Source organism: Tachypleus tridentatus, chromosome 10 (assembly GCF_004210375.1).
Source record: "Tachypleus tridentatus isolate NWPU-2018 chromosome 10, ASM421037v1, whole genome shotgun sequence".
Lineage (NCBI taxonomy): Eukaryota > Metazoa > Arthropoda > Merostomata > Xiphosura > Limulidae > Tachypleus > Tachypleus tridentatus.
This window is the reverse complement of record NC_134834.1, coordinates 9,928,274-9,952,356: the sequence shown is the minus strand read 5'-3', so window position 1 is coordinate 9,952,356 and position 24,083 is coordinate 9,928,274. Positions and strand designations below refer to the sequence as shown.

Below are 24,083 nucleotides of genomic sequence, written 5' to 3'. Positions count from 1 at the left end.
GTATTCTTAAGATTAGTGCAATTCAGAAAACAAATGAATTTTGAAATCAAAATATCTCCTTCAGATTACAAAAAAACAAATCATAACTTTTTTCTTCGAACGCTGAAAATACAACAACGATTTTAAAGACATTTTGTCTACCGACGCCTTCTGGTGTTAAACTCATCCATACAAAGGCATTATAAAAAGCAAGAAGGGTTGGAAGTTTATGATGCAAGATATCGGTGTCTGGTTGACACTGGATTTCTTAGATGGTGGTTGAAAAAGAAACCAAGGTTGGGTAGAGAAACGTCACAGTAGGAGTAAAGAAACCTTTCTAGAAGCTTCTTTCAAGGAGAAAGGAGAGAAAAAAGCAAGAAATAAAAAACCATTATGACGTGGGGTTAAAATAATTCATGTTCACTTTGATACTAAAATTTTTCTTACCATTCAAGTGTTTATCTTTTTAACTAAACGGAAGTTACATTCATTGTATAATAAATACTCTATAGAGGGACAATTTTACAAAACCAATCAAATTAGTATACACGATATTATGCCACTCATAACAGTGAAAAGTATTTAATTGAAGAGCAGAAATACATAACACGATTTACTTAAATAGCCTTGCAATTAATTTAGTGGCTAGGAATAAATAACTCTGAAGCATAACAGTTTTTGTGTTAATATTTTCTTTATAAAGATTCGATTAATCAATGAACAAACATTTAGAATTATACATAATAATTGCGGTAGAAAGAATATAAAGAATTATTAAATTATTTGGTTTTTGTTCTTGCATATACACATTGTTAGTTTAAAGTTCTACATAAATACATAAGTCACAGAAACAATCGCCATAAATTTATGTACTATGTAAGAGTTGCAAACGTCCAAAACTGTTGTTAAAGTAAAACTTTAAGATACTATATTATAATATCAATAAAGTATTTTTATAAAATAGATATAATATTTTATGACATCAAGATAGTACTTTAAGACATATTATGGTATCAACTTGAAGACATATTTTACTTATCACCAACAATGGTACAGTATAGCAACCTGATAAAAAATCACCGTATAAAGGATAGGTCACACATAACGTAACCATCTAACACCGTGTCCTACCAAATAACCTCCTTACAAGTTAAAGGTTTCACACAACATAACCATCTAAGACCCTGGGTTCTACCAAATAACCTCCTTACAAATGAAAGGTTAGAGATAATATAACTATGAATGACGCTTGGTTCTAATAAATAACCTCTTTACCTGCATTCCTATGATGGCGTAGATGAAGAAAAGCATGGCAATGAGCAGACAGACATAGGGCAACGCCTAGAACATCCAAAAACATCATTAGATACATTAATATTCCTTTATATACAAAACATTTAAGAATTGTAATAAGGTTTATAACTGGAACTAAATGACCTATTTACATTCAGTTATGATGGGTCGAATGCACTCTTGGCGAGCTGTCTGCAAGAAAATGAGTTCTTATGACCAACTTTTGACCTATTCTTGTCTGACGGAACAGTGAGGCTTGACCGTTACTCTTGTAGTGTACCCCTGGTCTTCTCAACGTGTAGAGGGCGAATGTTCCTTTGACTGTAACAGGACGCGAACGGGGAACCCGAAGGTTGATAACCACTGGGCTACGTTCGATTTGAGACCTCGTGAAAAAACAGAAATAGGTCTTCCCAACGCGTTGCTATAACGAATATGTTTTATACGTTGAAAATCAAACTTTTTTGCGATTGTTTGATAAATTGTAAGTTACTTATAATATTAAAACAATGTTATACATGCCTACATTGCGTAGTGATATAAACATTAACCACAAGCAGGTTAACTCACATCATTAACAAATTATAAATCATTTGTTGTTATTCCCATACACATCATGCACGATTGTCACTTCAGTTTGTTTGTTTGTAATTAAGTACAATGCTACGGGCTATCTGTGCTCTGCCCATCACGGGTATCGAAACTCATTTTCTAGCGACGTGAATCCACACACATACCGGTATGTCACTTGGGTATGGAGGGGACTTCTCGTATTATTTTGAAAAATTTGAAAGTGTCAGGTCAAGGTTCATGACCCATCAAGAACACAGATACAATTTCGGTTTTAACTATTTAATTTTTAAACTATAAGAGACTCACTTTGAAAGACTGAATGAAGGTCCACAACAGAATACGAATGGTGTACCCTGACGCAGAAGCTTGATCAGACGAGCGGCCCGAAAAGAGTCTCAACCACCCGACGTTGAAGAAATTGACCTGAAAAGTAAAAATTATATTTACCTCTGAAGCATAAGTTTAGCGGTACGAGTATTTCATACCACTCACGTTGAAGAAACACTTGCTGGACAATGTATGGACAAACAACGTAATTCATTATTGTTATATAGTATTAACAATTATTGGGGAAACAACGTGATTGATTATAGTTATACAGTATTAACAATGTATGGACAAACAACGTGATTGATTATTGTTATATAATATCAACTATATATGGACAAACAAAATGACTTATTGTTATATAGTATTAACAATGTATGGACAAACAACGTGATTGATTATTGTTATATAATATTAACTATATATGGACAAACAAAATGACTTATTGTTATATAGTATTAACAATGTATGGACAAACAACGTGATTGATTATTGTTATATAGTATTAATAATGTATGGACAAACAACGTGATTGATTATTGTTATATAGTATTAATAATGTATGGACAAACAACGTGATTGATTATTGTTATATAATATTAACTATATGGACAAACAAAATGACTTATTGTTATATAGTATTAACAATGTATGGACAAACAACGTGATTGATTATTGTTATACAGTATTAACAATGTATGGACAAACAACGTGATTGATTATTGTTATATAGTATTAATAATGTATGGACAAACAACGTGATTGATTATTGTTATATAATATTAACTATATATGGACAAACAAAATGACTTATTGTTATATAGTATTAACAATGTATGGACAAACAACGTGATTGATTATTGTTATACAGTATTAATAATGTATGGACAAACAACGTGATTGATTATTGTTACAGTAATAATAACTAATGGACAAACAACGTGATTGATTATTGTTATACAGTATTAACAGTGTATGGACAAACAAAATGACTTATTGTTATACAGTATTAACAATGACAAACAAAATGACTTATTACTGTTATGTAACATTAACAATGAGTGTTCGAGCACAACTAACTTTAACTAACAACTTACCTCTATTTCCATTACTAGTGCATCCACTACACTCCCAACAACGGTAATGAAGTCGAACGTGTTCCAGCTATCTCGGAAATAATTCTTTGTTCATAAAGAAAATATTTAATGTTAGGTTTCGTTCTTGGTTAAGATGATTCGCTTATAAAACTTGTGTACACCATGTTTTCATAACATAAAACGTACCTGAGCCTAAGTTAGCGATAATAATGTATAACAAGAATATTATTTTAAAATATTATTTATTTAAGACCACGTGAAAGTCAGACAATTTCAAAATTGGAATGTAAACTTACAAGATTAAATTTTCAACATACAGTTTCTCCATAAACCAACACTCATTTTAAATAGAAATTGAAAGCTGTCTAAAATGTACAGTTAACAAAACATGCTTTTCTTCAGTTCATTTAAAATCAAATCTAGCCACGCATCTGGTTACTCTATCGACAAGCATTGCTGCATGCGAAATGCTCACAAAACTAAAGTGAAGGAAATTTGGTAATGTTTGTGTTTCTCGGTAATAATAAATATACATTGTGTTAAGATTTTCGTGTTACAGATATATAAATTGATCTTAAAGAAATTCAGTAAAAATATCTATATTATAAAAGTATGGTTTCAGTCTTAAGTGACACTAATACATGTGTCACGATAAAGTATGGTTTTAGTCTTAAGACGCTGATGCTTATTACGATAAAAGTGGTTTAGTCTTAACTGACACTGATGTTTATTACTATAAAGTGTGGTTTAGTCTCAAGTGACACTGATGTTTATCACGAAAATATCCTTTAGTCTTAAGTGACACTAATACTGTGTCACGATAAAAGTATGGTTTAGTCTTAAGTGACACTGATGTTTATTACGATAAAAGTGTGGTTTTAGTCTTAACTGACACTGATGTTTATTACTATAAAAGTGTGGTTTAGTCTTAAGTGACACTGATGTTTATCACGATAAAAGTGTGGATTTTAGTCTTAAGTGACACTAATACTGTGCCACGATAAAAGTGTGGATTTTAGTCTTAAGTGACACTAATACTGTGTCACGATAAAAGTGTGGATTTTAGTCTTAAGTGACACTGATACTATACAAGTGTGGTTTTAGTCTTAACTGACACTGATGTTTATCACGATAAAAGTGTGGTTTTAGTCTTAAGTGACACTGATGCTGTTTTTAAAAAAATCTCTTTAAGTTAAAATAAATTTTAAATAATTTAAATTAAATTTTAATATTCTTAATTTGAGTTATAAAAGTGTGAATATAATTAAATAAACCACGAGCTGCTGATGACGTAGCAAGTTTTAGAGGTTATACATTAACTGTAATAATTAACCAGAAGGTTAGGACGGATATAACCAATAATAAAGAACATAATTTTTTTTTACTTTGTGTATATTACTGTGGTCTCCAAAATACACACCATTAACCAATCGTTTTATATTTCCCAAAAGACAAAATAGGCTTCATGAGACAGTTATTCGACCCTGCTAACCTAATTTCTAACGCTGATGTAAGAAAATGTTTAGCATCTATATTAAGGTTCGAAAACAAAAATATTTGAACTTTCAAAATTCATTTACAGTGTGAAGATTTAAATAACGGTATTATATTGAGTTCGGAAGGTTAGAGTTTTTAGTATAATTTCTTGATATAAGATTACACCACTGGGTCTTATGTAATGTAATCTAGTGTCTGGAGATAAGACTACAGCACTGGGTCTCATGTAATGTACTGCCTTGAGATACGACTACACCATTGGGTCTTACGTAATGTATTATAGTGTCTTGAGATAAGACTACAGCACTGAGTGTTATATATTGTAAGTTAGTGTCTTGAGATAAAACTACAGCACTGCGTTTTATATAATGTAAGCTAATGTCTTGAGATAAGACTAGCAGCACTGGGTCTTCTATATATATATATATATATATCGTATATTGATTGTTTTAAATTAAGCACAAAGCTACACAGTAAGCTACAGCAGTGTCATTCCGCATATATGCCGCTGTGCCCCTGGGGGCATGTATTAGGTTGTCCAGAAATGAATGTCGTGTTTGAAATTTGTAAAAGTATAAACCAGTGTTATAAAACATGTTGTAATGTAAAAGTATAAACCAGTGTTATAAAACATGTTGTAATCAAAGTAAGCACCATCTGTTCCAACACAATGTTGTCAACGTGTAACGATACTGTTTATGTAAATGATGTAGAATTTCTGTGGTCAATGAACTCCCTGAGTTTATTCTGAAGCTGCCTGGTTTTGAAAGTGTTTATTGTTCAAAAGTTGTCAAAGTGCCTGAGAAAATGAAAATATGTAGGAAGAGGTCTGGGAAATAAGGTGGATAAGGCCCAACCTCGATTCCTAATTCGTTCAATTTTGAGCGTCAACTTGACAGGTCTTATAACGCCCATTTTGTTGATCTTCAGTCAGTTCATGCTGAACCCACTTATCCAACTTTTCGTCTCTTCCAGTCGCACTCAGATGGTTGACAATGCTTGACTTGCTTGTGCCTAGCCTTCTACAAGCTCACGTACTGTTGTGCGAGGGTTAGTCTCAATTGCTTCCAATGTGTGTTTTTATCTAAGAATGGCTTCCTTCCTTCGACCTTCGTGGTCTTCAAATCTTTCAACTCCATGTAGTTATCTGTGGAACCAATGCTAAACGTTGATGTTCGTGTAGTTTCGGTAGATTTTCGTCCAATTTGAAGTCGTGAAAATTCAGACGAAAGTCCTTTTTGTCCATGCTGCCTTGGGGGGTTGCAAAACTTACTTTTGGTGGTTTGAAATAACAGACAATTAAGACATCTTGTAAGACAACAAGCGTTTGATTAAACCAACCATCGATAAGTTACTCAATATTCAGCTTCTAAATATCATTGTGAAAATTCTGACATTTATTTCTGAACAACCTAATATATATACAGCCACGTGAAAAAGTTAGGACACCCTATGAAAGCCTGTGTATTTGTGTAACATTTTTGGATATATAGATATTTAATCTCAATTTCAACAATACTGAGAGATTATAGGAATGAATGTAACTAAACAATTAAACCGAAGAAAAGAATTTTCAAGATCTTCTGTAAATGTAATTCTACAAAAATGCATATTCTGAGGAAAAAGTTAGGACACCCCCACATTTATTCCCACTTAAAATGGCTCAACTCACACACAGGTGTATCACACCAGGTGCACATGATTTTAGAAGATCGTTACTCAGCATTTTGAATGAGGCTTGCCCTATTTAAACCTCAGACATTTAGTTTGGTGTACTCCTGACTGTTGAAGTGAGAGTGAGCACCATGGTGAAAGTAAAAGAGCTGTCTGAGGCCTTCAGAAAGAAAAATGTAGCAGCTTATGAGTCTGGTAAGGGATTTAAAAGATGCCAAAAAAATTGAAATCAGCTATTCCACTGTCCGGAAAATAGTCAACAAGTGGAGGGCTTTCAAAACAACTGCCAACATGCCCAGTCGTCCAAGCAAGTTCACCCCGAGAGCAGACCGCAAGATGCTAAAAGAAGTCTCCAAACACCCTAACATGTTATCACGGGACCTACAGCAGGCCCTGGCTACTGTTGATGTGAAAGTGCATGCCTCTACAATCAGAAAGAGACTGCACAAGTTTAACTTGCATGGGAGGTGTGCAAGGAGGAGACCTTTGTTCTCTAAGAAAAACATCAAGGCCAGACTGAAGTTTGCTAGAGAGAATGTAGACAAAGACCAGGACTTCTGGAATAATGTTCTTAGGACAGATTAGTCCAAAGTTGAATTATCTGGACACCAGAACAGAGGACATGTTTGGCGTAAACCAAATACAGCATTCCAAGTAAAGAACCTCATACCAACTGTGAAGCATGGAGGTGGAAGTGTCATGGCTTGGGGCTGCTTGTTGCAGCAGGACCTGGAAAGCTCACAATCATAGAATCCACCATGCATTCCACTGTGTATCAGAGGATGCTTGAGGAACATGTGAATCCATCTGTAAGAAAATTAAAGCTGAAGTGGAACTGGACCCTGCAACATGACAATGACCCAAAACATACCAGTAAATCCACCAAGGACTGGCTGAAAACTAAGAAATGGAGAGTCCTGGAATGGCTGAGTCAAAGCCCAGATCTTAATCCCATTGAGATGCTGTGGGGTGACTTGAAACAGGCTGTACATGCAAGAAACCCCTCAAACATCTCACAGCTGAAAGAATTCTGCATTGAGGAATGGGGCAAACTTTCTTCAGATCGATGTCAGAGACTGGGAGATTGCCACAAGAAGTGTCTCATTGCAGTTATTTCAGCCAAAGGGGTAACACTAGCTATTAGGGGTAGGGTGTCCTAACTTTTCCTCAGTTAGAATATGAATTTTGTAGAATTACATTTACAGAAGATCTTAAAAGTCTTTTCTTCAGTTTTAATTGTTTAGTTATATTCCTATAATCTCTCAGTATTGTTGAAATTGAGATAAAATATCTATATACCCAAAATGCTACACAACTACACAGGCTTTCATAGGGTGTCCTAACTTTTCACATAACTGTATATACATACACTGCTGGTCAAAATCTTAAGGCCATGAACATAAAGAAAAAATATCCATTTTGTGTTGTTAAACTCAACCACTTATTTGAGTAGAGCTTCGTTTGTTTGTTTTTGAATTTCGTGCAAAGCTACTCGAGGGCTCTCTGCGCTAGCCGTTCCTAATTTAGCAGTGTAAAACTAGAGGGAAGGCAGCTAGTCATCAACACCCATCGCCAACTCTTGGACTACTCTTTTACCAACGAATAGTGGGATTGACCTTCACATTATTTCGCCCCACGGCTGAAAAGGCGAGCATGTTTGGTAAGACGGGGATGCAAACCCGCGACCCTCAGATGACGAGTCGCACGTCTTTACCCACCTGGCCATGCCGGGCCGAGAGAGCATCGAAAGATGAAAATGAGAAAGGGTAAATAAAAAAAAAACCTTTTTGGCGTTTAATGGGTAAAATGTGAAAACTATGAAATTAGCCTAAATACTAGATCTTCAAAAGATTAAGACCACACTGAACGAAGCTTTAATAGGTAAACACGTAACAAAATTTATTCCTTTGTGTTCAAGCATTATCGTTGTCAACATCTCCCACTGACATCTCCTCTGTTACATTGGGTAAAAACATGGCAAAGGCTAAAAAGTTGACAGAGTTTGAACGTGGCAGAATTCTCGAGCTGCAAAAGCAAGGTCTCTCTCAACGTGCCATCGCTGGTGAGATTGGGCGTAGTAAAACTGCTGAGGGATACGAAACGAGAATTTCAAGTGGTCGACCCAAGAAAATTTCGCCTACGTTGAGTAGGAGGATTCGACAGTTGTCCGGCAAGACACCAGCCGATCGTTGAACGAGATTAAGGCCCTTACGGACGCTGAATGCAGCTAAAGAAAATTAAGACAGCATCTACGAGAGAAAGGCTTAAATAACCGTAAACGTCTTCAAAGGCAACGACTACTTCCACACCGCGAAACAACTCGGTTAAACTTTGTTGAGAAGCACCAAACATGGGACGTAGAAAAGTGGACGAAGAGTTTGTTCTCTGATGAGAAAAAATTAACCTGGATGGTCCAGATGGCTTCCAACGTTACTGGCACGATAAGGATATCTCACCGGAGGCATTTTCTACACGACACAGTGGAGGAGGTTCCATCGTGATCTGGGGTGCTTTCTCATTCCAAAGAACAATGGAGCTTCAGGTTATACAGTGGCGTGAAACAGCAGCTGGTTACATTGGCATGTTGGAGAGAGCATCCTTATTGACTGAAGGCCCTCACTTGTGTGGAAATGACTGGATCTTTCAGCAGGACAACGCTGCAATCCACAATGCCTGCAGGACAAAGGACTTTTGATGGCGAATAACGTGATTCTTTGGACCATTCAACGTGTTCGTCCGAACTGAACCCCATTGAAAATGTTTGGGGTGGATGGCAAGGGAAGGCTATAGAAATGGACGTCAGTTCCAAACAGTGCATGATATTCGTGAAACCATCTTCACCACTTGGAACAACATTATAGCCAGCCTTCTGCAAACTCTTATATCGACCATGCCAAAGCAAATGTTTAGTGATGTCGAGAAACCCACTTGTTGAGAAATTTATATGCAAAAACGGCTCGTTTGGGTTGAGAAAATATTTTACAAAGAAGAGCGAACAACGTTTCGACCTTCTTCGGTCATCGTCAGGTTCACAAAGAAAGAGGTAACTGACCGGAAACTGACCACATGTTTGAAAGGGGTTGTGTAACTGAGTGTCGGAATGTAGAGGGCGGTATTAGATGTTTGAATATATAATTTTATTTATTTTATTATATTAATATAGGTATACAAGCGTTCCTTTATATTGGTTTATTTTGGGTTTAAGTTGTTGTATAAGTAAGGCTTCTTTAATTTTGCGTTTGTTTATGTTTGTTTCTTTATTTAGTATTTGAGTGTTTGCTATGGTTATGTTGTGTTTATTTGACTTGCAATGTTCGAAAACGTGTGAAGGTGACTTTTTATGTTCTTTGAATCTGGTTTCTATTTTTCTACTTGTTTCTCCAATATAGAAGTCGTGCCAGTTATCACATTGTATTTTATAAATAATGTTGGTGTGGTGTTTGTCAGTGTAGTTTTTACATAGTATAGACCTCAGTTTTGTGCCTGGTTTTTGAATAAATTTGGTATTAACTGGAATGTCATATTTTGTTACTAATTTTTGCCAAATGTTGGTTATTTGTTTGCTGATGTCAGGAATATATGGTTTACAGCAGTATATGGTTTCGTGAATTTTTGATTCGTGAGATATATTTATTTTAGTTGGTTGATTTTGCTTTCTGTCTAGGTGTGTGCGTATGATGTTTTCTACGGTTTGTGGAGGAAACTTATTGATGTTGATGAAGTATTGTTTTATTTTGTCTAATTCATCGTTAATTTTATCTGGTGAGCATAGTTTTATGGCTGTGTTTATTTGGTTTCTTAGTATGTTGAGTTTTTGTTTTGTTTCATGTGCTGAGTCTTCTATGTAAATTATTTTCTCAACCCAAACGAGCTGTTTTTTGCATATAAAGCAAATGTTTGCAGTTATTCAAAATGACGGCCATGCAACTCACTACTGAGACCTCTTGTTGGGCATTTCCTACCCTGTTTAGGACTGCTTTTTGGAATGGTCTTAAACTTTTGACCAGCTAGTATTCAGGCTAATTTCACAGTGATCGCATTTTCCCTATTAAATGCTAAAAACGTTTTTTATTTTTATTTTCCCTTTTCTTATTTTCATCTTTCGAAGCTCTACTCAAATAAGTGGTTGAGTCTAACAACGCAAAATGCATATTTTTTCTTTATATTAATTGGCCTTAAGTACTAGAAACACGTTTAACTTTCTAACACGGTTAACACCAACCTGCGTAAGTGTATGCGTTTACACACCTTGTACGCAGAATACAGATGATCAAAGGTTACGATATGGTGTATCATAGCAACTGTCATCTCTTTGGGGCTCAAGTGGTTTGGAGTATATATGCACATATATATATATATCCATATAGAGTGAAAGATATGCTTATAAGTTTCCATACCACGAACCTTCGGACAATCTTTAGAGAACATCTGTCAACCATAATCTCCAGGATTTTCCTGGAATAACTAACCAAGTGTGAATGGATAAAACAACGCAGATGGAGATAAATAGATTATGGGATAAAATATATTCCAGTAAAAACATAACTCAGGCTGACGTCAACAAATGGTTTAAATAAAATATGAAAGGCTAAAGGAAACATTTAGAAGAACTACAGAAGACCTAAGGAGAGACAGATAGACTAGAATATACACCAGGAAGAATGTAATAGTCCTAATGTGATAGTAAATCACGTACAGAATTATCTGTCCACTAACAGTGTACATTTACAAAAAAAGACTTGTTGTTCATGTCTGTGCGAAACGTTTTCAACAATGGACAGCCTTACTATAAACAGTACTAGAATGGACAATCTTGATATAAACAGTACTAGAATGGACAGCCTTACTATAAACAGTACTAGAATGGACAATCTTGATATAAACAGTACTAGAATGGACAATCTTAATATAAACAGTACTAGAATGGACAATCTTGATACAAACAGTACTAGAATGGACAATCTTAATATAAACAGTACTAGAATGGACAATCTTAATATAAACAGCACTAGAATGGACAATCTGGATATAAACAGTACTAGAATGGACAATCTTGATATAAACAGTACTAGAATGGACAATCTTGACATAAACAGTACTAGAAAGGACAATCTTGATATAAACAGTACTAGAAAGGACAATCTTGATATAAACGGTACTAGAATGGACAATCGTGATATAAACACTACTAGAATGGACAATCTTAATATATAAACAGTACTAGAATGGACAATCTTAATATAAACAATACTAGAATGGACAATCTTGACATAAACAGTACTAGAAAGGACAATCTTGATATAAACAGTACTAGAAAGGACAATCTTGATATAAACAGTACTAGAATGGACAATCTTAATATAAACAATACTAGAATGGACAATCTTAATATAAACAGTACTAGAATGGACAATCTTAATATAAACAGTACTAAATGGACAATCAATGATATAAACAGTACTAGAATGGACAATCTTAATATAAACAGTACTAGAATGGACAATCTTGACATAAACAGTACTAGAATGGACAATCTTGACATAAACAGTACTAGAAAGGACAATCTTGATATAAACAGTACTAGAAAGGACAATCTTGATATAAACAGTACTAGAATGGACAATCTTGATATAAACAATACTAGAATGGACAATCTTAATATAAACAATACTAGAATGGACAATCTTGATATAAACAGTACTAGAATGGACAATCTTAATATAAACAGTACTAAATGGACAATCTTGATATAAACAGTACTAGAATGGACAATCTTGATATAAACAGTACTAGAATGGACAATCTTAATATAAACAGTACTAGAATGGACAATTTTAATATAAACAATACTAGAATGGACAATCTTAATATAAACAGTACTAGAAAGGACAATCTTGATATAAACAGTACTAAATGGACAATCGTGATATAAAAGAGTACTAGAAAGGACAATCTTGATATAAACAGTACTAGAATGGACAATCTTGATATAAACAGTACTAGAATGGACAATCTTGATATAAACAGTACTAGAATGGACAATCTTGATTTAACAGTACTAGAAAGGACAATCTTGATATAAACAGTACTAGAATTGGACAATCTTGATATAAACAGTACTAGAATGGACAATCTTAATATAAACAATACTAGAATGGACAATCTTAATATAAACAGTACTAGAATGGACAATCTTGATATAAACAGTACTAGAATGGACAATCTTAATATAAACAGTACTAAATGGACAATCTTGATATAAACAGTACTAGAATAGACAAACTGGATATAAACAGTACTAGAATGGACAATCTTAATATAAACAGTACTAGAATAGACAATCTGGATATAAACAGTACTAGAATGGACAATCTTGATATAAACAGTACTAGAGTGGACAATCTTGATATAAACAGTACTAGAATAGACAATCTGGATATAAACAGTACTAGAATAGACAATCTGGATATAAACAGTACTAGAATGGACAATCTTGATATAAACAGTACTAGAATGGACAATCTTGATATAAACAGTACTAGAATGGACAATCTTGATATAAACAAGTACTAGAATGGACAATCTTAATATAAACAGTACTAGAATAGACAATCTTGATATAAACAGTACTAGAATGGACAATCTTAATATAAACAGTACTAGAATGGACAATCTTAATATAAACAGTACTAGAATAACAATCATACATTGAGATTTCATTTGTTATTGTTTCACTGAATGAATTCTTTCTAATACTTTCAGTTAAATCAGCGTTTTCCAGGGGGCGTGAGTGATTAGGATAAAGTCAATAGTGCAGTGATGATAAATAGTTTTCATATATTTCTTATTATTGAAAATAATAATTATTTACTACAACACAAAACAACAAATGTATTAAGGGGGATGGACGACAAACAATTTGAAACGTCAGGACCGATACCAGTTTACAACAGAATTAATTTACACTAAAGGTTCTCAATACAATGACATCCATTGTATAACACTTTCTGATAAATCATGAAGGTACATAATGAGAACAGAAACGTCCTGTTTCTATGAGGGCTTAACACTTTTTTGTGTGTTACGCTGTGTGAAGAATTACGAACAACATTGTTTGACTTAACACCTTTTGTGTGTTACGCTGTGTGAAGAATTACGGGCAACATTGTTTGACTTAACACCTTTTTGTGTGTTACGCTGTGTGAAGAATTACGGGCAACATTGTTTGACTTAACACTTTTTTGTGTGTTACGCTGTGTGAAGAATTACAGGCAACATTGTTTGACATAACACTTTTTTGTGGATTACGCTGTGTGAAGAATTACAGGCAACATTGTTTGACTTAACACTTTTTTGTGAATTACGCTGTGTGAAGAATTACGGGCAACATTGTTTGACTTAACACCTTTTGTAGTGGTTACGCTGTGTGAAGAATTACAGGTAACATTGTTTGACTTAACACATTTTGTGTGAATTACGCTGTGTGAAGAATTACGGGCAACATTGTTTGACTTAACACTTTTGTGTGTTACGCTGTGTGGAAGAATTACAGGCAACATTGTTTGACATAACACTTTTTTGTGGATTACGCTGTGTGAAGAATTACAGGCAACATTGTTTGACTTAACACTTTTGTGAATTACGCTGTGTGAAGAATTACGGGCAACATTGTTTGACTGCTAACACCTTTTATGTGTTACGCTGTGAAGAATTACGGGTAACATTGTTTGACTTAACACATTTTGTGGATTACGCTGTGTGAAGAATTACAGACAACATTGTTTGACTCTAACACTTTTTTTGTGGATTACGCTGTGTGAAGAATTACAGGCAACATTGTTTGACTTAACACTTTTGTGAATTACGCTGTGAAGGTCAGAGGCACCCATTGTTTGACTTAACACCTTTTGGTGTGTTACGCTGTGTGAAGAATTACGGCAACATTGTTTGACTTAACACTTTTTTGTGTGTTACGCTGTGTGAAGAATTACGGGCAACATTGTTTGACTTAACACCTTTTGTGTGTTACGCTGTGTGAAGAATTACGGGCAACATTGTTTGACTTAACACCTTTTGTGTGTTACGCTGTGTGAAGAATTACAGGGCAACATTGTTTGACTTAACACTTTTTTGTGTTACGCTGTGTGAAGAATTACAGGCAACATTGTTTGACTTAACACTTTTTTGTGGATTACGCTGTGTGAAGAATTACAGGCAACATTGTTTGACTTAACACTTTTTGAGATTACGCTGTGTGAAGAATTAAGGGCAACATTGTTTGACTTAACACCTTTTGTGTGTTACGCTGTGTGAAGAATTACAGGCAACATTGTTTGACTTAACACTTTTGTGGATTACGCTGTGTGAAGAATTACAGGCAACATTGTTTGACTTAACACTTTTTTGTGAATTACGCTGTGTGAAGAATTAAGGAACAACATTGTTTGACTTAACACCTTTTGTGTGTTACGCTGTGTGAAGAATTACAGACAACATTGTTTGACTCTAACACTTTTTTTGTGTGTTACGCTGTGTGTGAAGAATTACAGGGCAACATTGTTTGACTTAACACCTTTTTTATTGTTACGCTGTGTGAAGAATTACAGGCAACATTGTTTGACAACACTTTTTATGGATTACGCTGTGTGAAGAATTACAGACAACATTGTTTGACTTAACACTTTCTGTGGATTACGCTGTGTGAAGAATTACGGGCATCATTGTTTTACTTAACACTTTTGTGGATTACGCTGTGTGAAAAATTACGGGCAACATTGTTTGACTTAACACCTTTGTGTGTTACGCTGTGTGAAGAATTACGGGTAACATTGTTTGACTTAACACTTTTGTGGATTACGCTGTGTGAAGAATTACGGGCAACATTGTTTGACTTAACACCTTTTTGTGTTACGCTGTGTGTGAAGAATTACAGGCAACATTGTTTGACTTAACACTTTTTGTGGATTACGCTGTGTGAAGAATTACAGGCAACATTGTTTGACTTAACACTTTTTGTGGATTACGCTGTGTGAAGAATTACGGGCATCATTGTTTTACTTAACACTTTTGTGGATTACGCTGTGTGAAGAATTACAGGCAACATTGTTTGACTTAACACCTTTTGTGGATTACGCTGTGTGAAGAATTACGGGCAACATTGTTTGACTTAACACCTTTTGTGGATTACGCTGTGTGAAGAATTACGGGTAACATTGTTTTACTTAACACTTTTTTGTGGATTACGCTGTGTGAAGAATTACGGCAACATTGTTTGACTTAACACCTTTGTGGATTACGCTGTGTGAAGAATTACGGTAACATTGTTTGACTTAACACCTTTTGTGGATTACGCTGTGTGAAGAATTACGGGTAACATTGTTTGACTTAACACCTTTTGTGGATTACGCTGTGTGAAGAATTACGGGCAACATTGTTTGACTTAACACCTTTTGTGGATTACGCTGTGTGAAGAATTACGGGCAACAATTGTTTGACTTAACACCTTTTGTGGATTACGCTGTGTGAAGAATTACGGGCAACATTGTTTGACTTAACACCTTTTGTGGATTACGCTGTGTGAAGAATTACAGGTAACATTGTTTGACTTAACACCTTTTGTGGATTACGCTGTGTGAAGAATTACGGGCAACTTATTGTTTGACTTAACACCTTTTGTGGATTACGCTGTGTGAAGAATTACGGGCAACATTGTTTGACTTAACACCTTTTGTGGATTACGCTGTGTGAAGAATTACGGGTAACATTGTTTGACTTAACACCTTTTGTGGATTACGCTGTGTGAAGAATTACGGGCAACATTGTTTGACTTAACACCTTTTGTGGATTACGCTGTGTGAAGAATTACGGGTAACATTGTTTGACTTAACACCTTTTGTGGATTACGCTGTGTGAAGAATTACGGGTAACATTGTTTGACTTAACACCTTTTGTGGATTACGCTGTGTGAAGAATTACAGACAACATTGTTTGACTTAACACCTTTTGTGGATTACGCTGTGTGAAGAATTACGGGCAACATTGTTTGACTTAACACCTTTTGTGGATTACGCTGTGTGAAGAATTACGGGTAACATTGTTTGACTTAACACCTTTTGTGGATTACGCTGTGTGAAGAATTACGGGTAACATTGTTTGACTTAACACTTTTGTGTGTTACGCTGTAATGAAGAATTACGGACAACATTGTTTGACTTAACACTTTTGTGGATTACGCTGTGTGAAGAATTACGGGTAACATTGTTTGACTTAACACTTTTTGTGGATTACGCTGTGTGAAGAATTACGGGCAACATTGTTTGACTTAACACTTTTTTTGTGGATTACGCTGTGTGAAGAATTACGGACAACATTGTTTGACTTAACACTTTTTTTGTGTTACGCTGTGTGAAGAATTACAGGCAACATTGTTTGACTTAACACTTTTGTGTGTTACGCTGTGTGAAGAATTACAGGCAACATTGTTTGACTTAACACTTTTGTGTGTTACGCTGTGTGAAGAATTACGGGTAACATTGTTTGACTTAACACCTTTTGTGTGTTACGCTGTGTGAAGAATTACGGGCATCATTGTTTACTTAACACCTTTTGTGGATTACGCTGTGTGAAGAATTACGGGCAACATTGTTTTACTTAACACATTTTTTTGTGTGTTACGCTGAGTGAAGAATTACGGGCAACATTGTTTGACTTAACACCTTTTTTATGTGTTACGCTGTGTGAAGAATTACGGGCAACATTGTTTGACTTAACACCTTTTGTGTGTTACGCTGTGTGAAGAATTACGGGCAACATTGTTTGACTTAACACTTTTGTGTGTTACGCTGTGTGAAGAATTACAGGCAACATTGTTTGACTTAACACTTTTTTGTGGATTACGCTGTGTGAAGAATTACAGGCAACATTGTTTGACTTAACACTTTTTTGTGAATTACGCTGTGTGAAGAATTAAGGGCAACATTGTTTGACTTAACACCTTTTGTGTGTTACGCTGTGTGAAGAATTACAGGCAACATTGTTTGACTTAACACTTTTGTGGATTACGCTGTGTGAAGAATTACAGGCAACATTGTTTGACTTAACACTTTTTTTGTGAATTACGCTGTGAAGAATTAAGGGCAACATTGTTTGACTTAACACCTTTTGTGTGTTACGCTGTGTGAAGAATTACGGGCAACATTGTTTGACTTAACACCTTTTTGTGTGTTACGCTGTGTGAAGAATTACGGGCAACATTGTTTGACTTAACACCTTTTTGTGTGTTACGCTGTGTGAAGAATTACAGGCAACATTGTTTGACTTAACACTTTTTTGTGGATTACGCTGTGTGAAGAATTACAGGCAACATTGTTTGACTTAACACTTTTTTGTGGATTACGCTGTGTGAAGAATTACGGGCATCATTGTTTTACTTAACACTTTTTTGTGGATTACGCTGTGTGAAGAATTACGGGCAACATTGTTTGACTTAACACCTTTTTGTGTGTTACGCTGTGTGAAGAATTACGGGTAACATTGTTTGACTTAACACTTTTTTGTGGATTACGCTGTGTGAAGAATTACGGGCAACATTGTTTGACTTAACACCTTTTTGTGTGTTACGCTGTGAAAGAATTACGGGCAACATTGTTTGACTTAACACCTTTGTGGATTACGCTGTGTGAAGAATTACGGGTAACATTGTTTGACTTAACACCTTTTTGTGGATTACGCTGTGTGAAGAATTACGGGCAACATTGTTTGACTTAACACCTTTTTGTGGATTACGCTGTGTGAAGAATTACGGGTAACATTGTTTGACTTAACACCTTTTTGTGGATTACGCTGTGTGAAGAATTACGGGTAACATTGTTTGACTTAACACCTTTTTGTGGATTACGCTGTGTGAAGAATTACGGGCAACATTGTTTGACTTAACACCTTTTTGTGGATTACGCTGTGTGAAGAATTACGGGCAACATTGTTTGACTTAACACCTTTTTGTGGATTACGCTGTGTGAAGAATTACGGGTAACATTGTTTGACTTAACACCTTTTTGTGGATTACGCTGTGTGAAGAATTACGGGTAACATTGTTTGACTTAACACTTTTTGTGTGTTACGCTGTGTGAAGAATTACGGGCAACATTGTTTGACTTAACACTTTTTTGTGGATTACGCTGTGTGAAGAATTACGGGTAACATTGTTTGACTTAACACTTTTTTGTGGATTACGCTGTGTGAAGAATTACGGGCAACATTGTTTGACTTAACACTTTTTTGTGGATTACGCTGTGTGAAGAATTACGGGCAACATTGTTTGACTTAACACTTTTTTGTGTGTTACGCTGTGTGAAGAATTACAGGCAACATTGTTTGACTTAACACTTTTTGTGTGTTACGCTGTGTGAAGAATTACAGGCAACATTGTTTGACTTAACACTTTTTTGTGTGTTACGCTGTGTGAAGAATTACGGGTAACATTGTTTGACTTAACACCTTTTTGTGTGTTACGCTGTGTGAAGAATTACGGGCATCATTGTTTTACTTAACACCTTTTTGTGGATTACGCTGTGTGAAGAATTACGGGCAATTGTTTTACTTAACACATTTTTTTTTGTGTTACGCTGAGTGAAGAATTACGGGCAACATTGTTTGACTTAACACCTTTTTGTGTGTTACGCTGTGTGAAGAATTACAGGCAACATTGTTTGACTTAACACCTTTTTGTGTGTTACGCTGTGTGAAGAATTACGGGCATCATTGTTTTACTTAACACCTTTTTGTGGATTACGCTGTGTGAAGAATTACGGGTAACATTGTTTTACTTAACACATTTTTTGTGTGTTACGCTGAGTGAAGAATTACGGGCAACATTGTTTGACTGAACACATTTTTTGTGTGTTACGCTGAGTGAAGAATTACGGGCAACATTGTTTTATATAGTGCATTTTTAATAAAACGATATTTACTAGCAACAGTATAAACATAAACGATATTTAGTAGAGAAATATTCCCAGAATATATTAATACAATAAAAATAAACTACATCAATCACTCCTACGATTACAGCTGTTATTATTTTTTATTATGGTTTAAATTACATTCGTTAGAAACGTCAAATCTCGTTCCGTTGAGTTTTAACAATGGACTTTCTGTCCTTTGTTTCAGATCAAATCATAGACTTTCGTGTTATAAACGCATAAAATTAGTGCTTGCTGGTTACCAGTTATAATATTACATAGAAAATTATTAAATTACTTGTTTAAATTATTTTTCAAAGATATGGCAAAAGTGTTACTCATAAAACATTAAACTATACTACTGTGTCAAAGTTTGAAAATAAATAATTCATCTGTTAATCCAAATTAATTTAATAAAAATAATCTGTGACCAATTAAAAGACTTTAATTATTTAGGCTGTTTTTAAATATAATAGTTGTTTTGGAATTTCGCACAAAGCTACTCGAGGGCTATCTGTGCTAGCCGTCCCTAATCTAGCAGTGTAAGACTAGAGGGAAGGCAGCTAGTCATCACCACCCACCGCCAACTCTTGGGCTACTCTTTTACCAACGAGAAGCGGGATTGACCGTGACATTATAACGCCCCACGGCTGGGGGCGAGCATGTTGGTGCGACGCGGGCGCGAACCCGCGGATTACGATCGCGCGCCTTACGCGCTTGGCCATGCCGGGCCAGTCCTAAGAAAGACTTATATAATCACGAATCGAATAATATTCTATTTCTATAGAAGATACAATGATTTATAAATATGTATGCTATAAAATAGAGAGAAAAATCTGCTAATAAAATATTGCGCATAACACGTACTAATTTGAGACAGAATACCAACTAAGGTGATATTCAATAATGTCATAAATATATGTCTTGGCATGCACAACTACATGTATATTTACAGAGTATATAATATTAACATGCAACAGTCAAGTAACGTAAAACAAAATCGAAAGACACAAATGTTTAAAAACGGCAAATCTAAACTTCTGACCAAGATTAATTTGTTATAAACAAAAACAAACCGAAACAAAAATAAAAAAAACGTTATACCTCGGGGATCTTTTCAAATGATTTTTGTTTGAGCTTGTTTTTGTTTGTGACAAATTTATAATACACACACACACACATATACTAATATGGATACAACTAGAATATTGATACAAATATATCAAACCTTGCATCCGAAAGCCACAAGTTTCAGGATACATTCAAGTAGGAACAGTGTTGTTAGGGCTTCGTTTATGTTGATTAAAATGTCACTGTATAAATCGCTTGCCTTGTAGTACTAAAACGGTAGCGGTGAGAACAGAGAGAAACGAAATAGAAAGAGAAAACAAGATGGCGAAAATCAAAACTATAAGAACATTCGACAAGAATACCTTGGTTGTTTTAGGTGATAAATGGTAGCCATGTGTGTTATTACGGTGCTGGTGACCCGATTAATTCTTGTGGTTAACAACAGTTAAAAATAAAGAGTAACATATTCAAGTTTCGTGACTGCTGTGGAACTTTCGGTAACTAAGTTAGGGATAAATAAAATTATTTTAATTGTACTTTAAAACAGACTAAAGTATATTTTTAGATATTTTGTAGAGATTATGTTTCTCGCTTATACGCAAACGTACCACGCATTTCGTTATTAGACATTGATCCAGTTTGACATGCATGTAACGAAAGTCTTAGATAGGCCTAACAAGACAAATGCAGTTATCTACCAAGCCATGCTCGTCTTCTGTTGGGGTATACCTGTTATCAAACAAGCTATAACATGCTATGTACATACCAGTGAGGAAACTAGTGTTAAAACTATGTTAAGCAATATACGAGAACGTTTTGGGACGTAATTTGGAAAACAAAAAAAAAAGTTTTGAAGAGATGTGACGTAGCACAAATAAATTCACACAACTTCTCAAAATATGGAGACTCTATACAATCTATCTAGTCTTTGATAAAAAAAAACGAAGAAAACGTAACCTGTCGTTCCTACCTCACAGTTTCCTGATAAACAAAATATTTCGACAAATGAACAGATCTAATTTAGAAATAACAACAAATAGTTTGAGAACATTTTAGTCATGAGATTAGGATACAAAACAGTTTAACTGAAAAATACGTAACCCTAAAACCCGAGAGCTTTTCATAGGTAGATCTTTATTTACCTGAGACTAACTAGGAGTATTGTATTATTTAAGAAAGTCAATAAAAAAATTACTGTAATTAAATACTACGAAACTACATTTATATATGTATATCACGTGACCCACAAATATAATGAAAATATATTTTTCTCTTTTAAAATCACGAACGATAAAGAAACACCATTACAAGATACAAACAATAACGTGTATCGCCATATTTTAAAATCACCCATTCACGGTTTAGTAGGCACCTCACATGCTGCAGCGACCTCTAATGGGTGAATGTTTATAAGTGTCACATACTGGACACTTATAAGCGTCTATAAGTTTTATTAAATGAAAATATAAAAGTTTTAACAAAATAAATTAAAACCTGGTTGAACAAGGGAAAGAGGGTTTTGTCATTATTGATTTTACTAAGTGTTTAATTACTTCGGTTATTATTATTTATTAATGGGAAATCAACTGAAGCCTATTATATAATATAAATATACTGAAAAACAGTAAAACAAAAAAATGATTGCCACACACAAAAAAAACGAAAAAATCTTTAACTAAAAGAAGACAAATAAAGAAAAAATATTTATTTACAAAAAATACCTAACTACAATCTTTTTGAAATTGTACACTTTTGAAATTAAAAGCAAGGAAATAAATAAACAAAAGTCATTCTAGACATAAAATAGGATCGTTCATATTAATTTACTCGGGTTTTGTGAATTATATTTATGTATTTTCTTGTGAATTATATTTATGTGTTTTCTCTCACTTTCATGAGAGCATTTTGTATTTAATCAATCGCATGAATTTAACTTGCACTAGTAGTGACATCTAGTGAGAGTGTAAAAACTTTCCCGATCACATTCCTTTCTTACCCTGATTCCAAATGCAGACAGCTTCAAAACACATTCAACAGTAAAGAAGGCAGTGAAGACAGCATTGGTGTAGTGCAGGGTGAGTACCATTGTCTTACCCTGCTTGTAAAACTAGAAACAGGACAAGACATAAAGGGGCAAGACAAGTACAACACATCGATAATTTAAATAACTTTGGTACAATAATAAACAGCTCTCAAGTTATACAGTTTATATCCAAGATGAAATTTAAACTCAGAATCGTAAGCGTAGCCACGACACTAAAAAAAACAACAAAAACGAATCTAGATAATGAAATATGCTACTTTTTGTTTTATTCTACAAAGCCATAACACATGCATTTAATACGATGTTTTCAAATTAGTTTCTGTTTTGTCTGGTAGGTGGAGCCATGTTGGCACAGCTTTGAAATGTTCGTTTGTTTTTGTTGTAAAGGTAAACAATTAATCAATTGTCGTGTGCACACTGTGGTTATCGACACCTGATTGGCAGCTGTTCAACCAGGAGAGGCCTGGGCTTTATCTAATAAATCGGTTGTTTTCATTTGACGACGTTTCTAGATCGTTTTGAAACGAATATCGTCAGGTGAAAATTGTCGCAGAAATAACACATTCTTTCCTTCTAAGTTTCATTGGTCAATTAACGATACCATTCGAAGCTTCAAAACAACTGTAGTTGTGATACACATGCCTAACAGATCGGGATTATATTTTCCAGTGAATCCGTTTTGTATTTGTTATAGACAGGAGCGTAGATCCTGGGGGATGGGTGGAGATACATCCCCTTTCATTTTAGGTGGGGGTATTGCGCATACAATCATTCCCCAACAGTTTGGTCTGTTGAATTGTTTTATTGCATCACAGGCCTACAAATTGTGTGTTTGTTCTTATGATCCTGGTGTTCTTACCAATCAGATTTACATAATTAGGGCCTAGATGTAGCTTTTTTTAGTAGCCAGAAATGTACATCTTTAATATAGGCGTGGCTTCTAAACTTTTCTAAGCGATAGTTCGTAAGTATCAGTCATTAGGCCTAAGTATACATGCAAGTATCGTGGCAACAAGATTACTATGTGACTGCATGTTTACAGCTTTGAGGTTCACATAATCAGAGATTACTAATTTGCAAATTGAACAGTCCACATAAGTGGTTGCAAAAAATCTACGCAAAAAATGAAGAGAGAGGGGAGGGGGGTTTGATTTGAAAACAAACTCAAAAGTTAATTTGATAATTCATTTTCATGTTTCCGTTACTGGACGCACGGTGTCCATTGTTATTGTACAAATGGTCAAACAAAAATAAACATAAAAATGATAACGTAATTAGTTGAATGTTTCTACCGTTTATTTTTAAACAAAGAGTCCAATATTGCATTTATTTTATTTCATAGCAACAATAATAACGGTTATTTGTAATTGGTTGATGCTGATCTCTCACAGGTAATGGTTATCTGTAATTGGCTAACACTGATCATTCACAGATAATTGTCATCTCTAATTGGTTAACGGCGAATCTTCACAGATAATGGTTATATGTAATTAGTTAATGATAATCTCTCACAGGTAGTAGTTATCTGCGATTGGTTAACGCTGAACCTTCGTAAAAAATTCTTATCTG

General features: G+C 34.7%; 1 protein-coding gene across 1 annotated transcript; it reads right to left on the bottom strand.

Annotated features, from left to right (window-relative positions):
- Positions 1 to 1,215: 1,215 nt before the first annotated feature.
- Positions 1,216 to 22,884, bottom strand: LOC143227947 (voltage-dependent L-type calcium channel subunit alpha-1S-like). Its single transcript, XM_076459297.1, has 4 exons — positions 22,467 to 22,884; positions 3,270 to 3,353; positions 2,152 to 2,268; positions 1,216 to 1,320 (listed from the first exon to the last, which is right to left on the bottom strand). The coding sequence occupies exons 1-4, from the start codon at positions 22,554 to 22,556 to the stop codon at positions 1,216 to 1,218; spliced, it is 396 nt and encodes a 131-aa protein (XP_076315412.1). The 5' UTR covers positions 22,557 to 22,884.
- Positions 22,885 to 24,083: the final 1,199 nt, after the last annotated feature.

Coding starts and splice junctions, on each gene's coding strand:
- LOC143227947 (XM_076459297.1), bottom strand. CDS start 22,556: ATGGTACTCACCCTGCACTACACCAATGCTGTCTTCACTGCCTTCTTT. Junction 3,354..22,466: donor TGTCTGCATTTGGAATCAGG/GTAAGAAAGGAA, acceptor TTATGAACAAAG/AATTATTTCCGAGATAGCTG. Junction 2,269..3,269: donor CACTAGTAATGGAAATAGAG/GTAAGTTGTTAG, acceptor TTTACTTTTCAG/GTCAATTTCTTCAACGTCGG.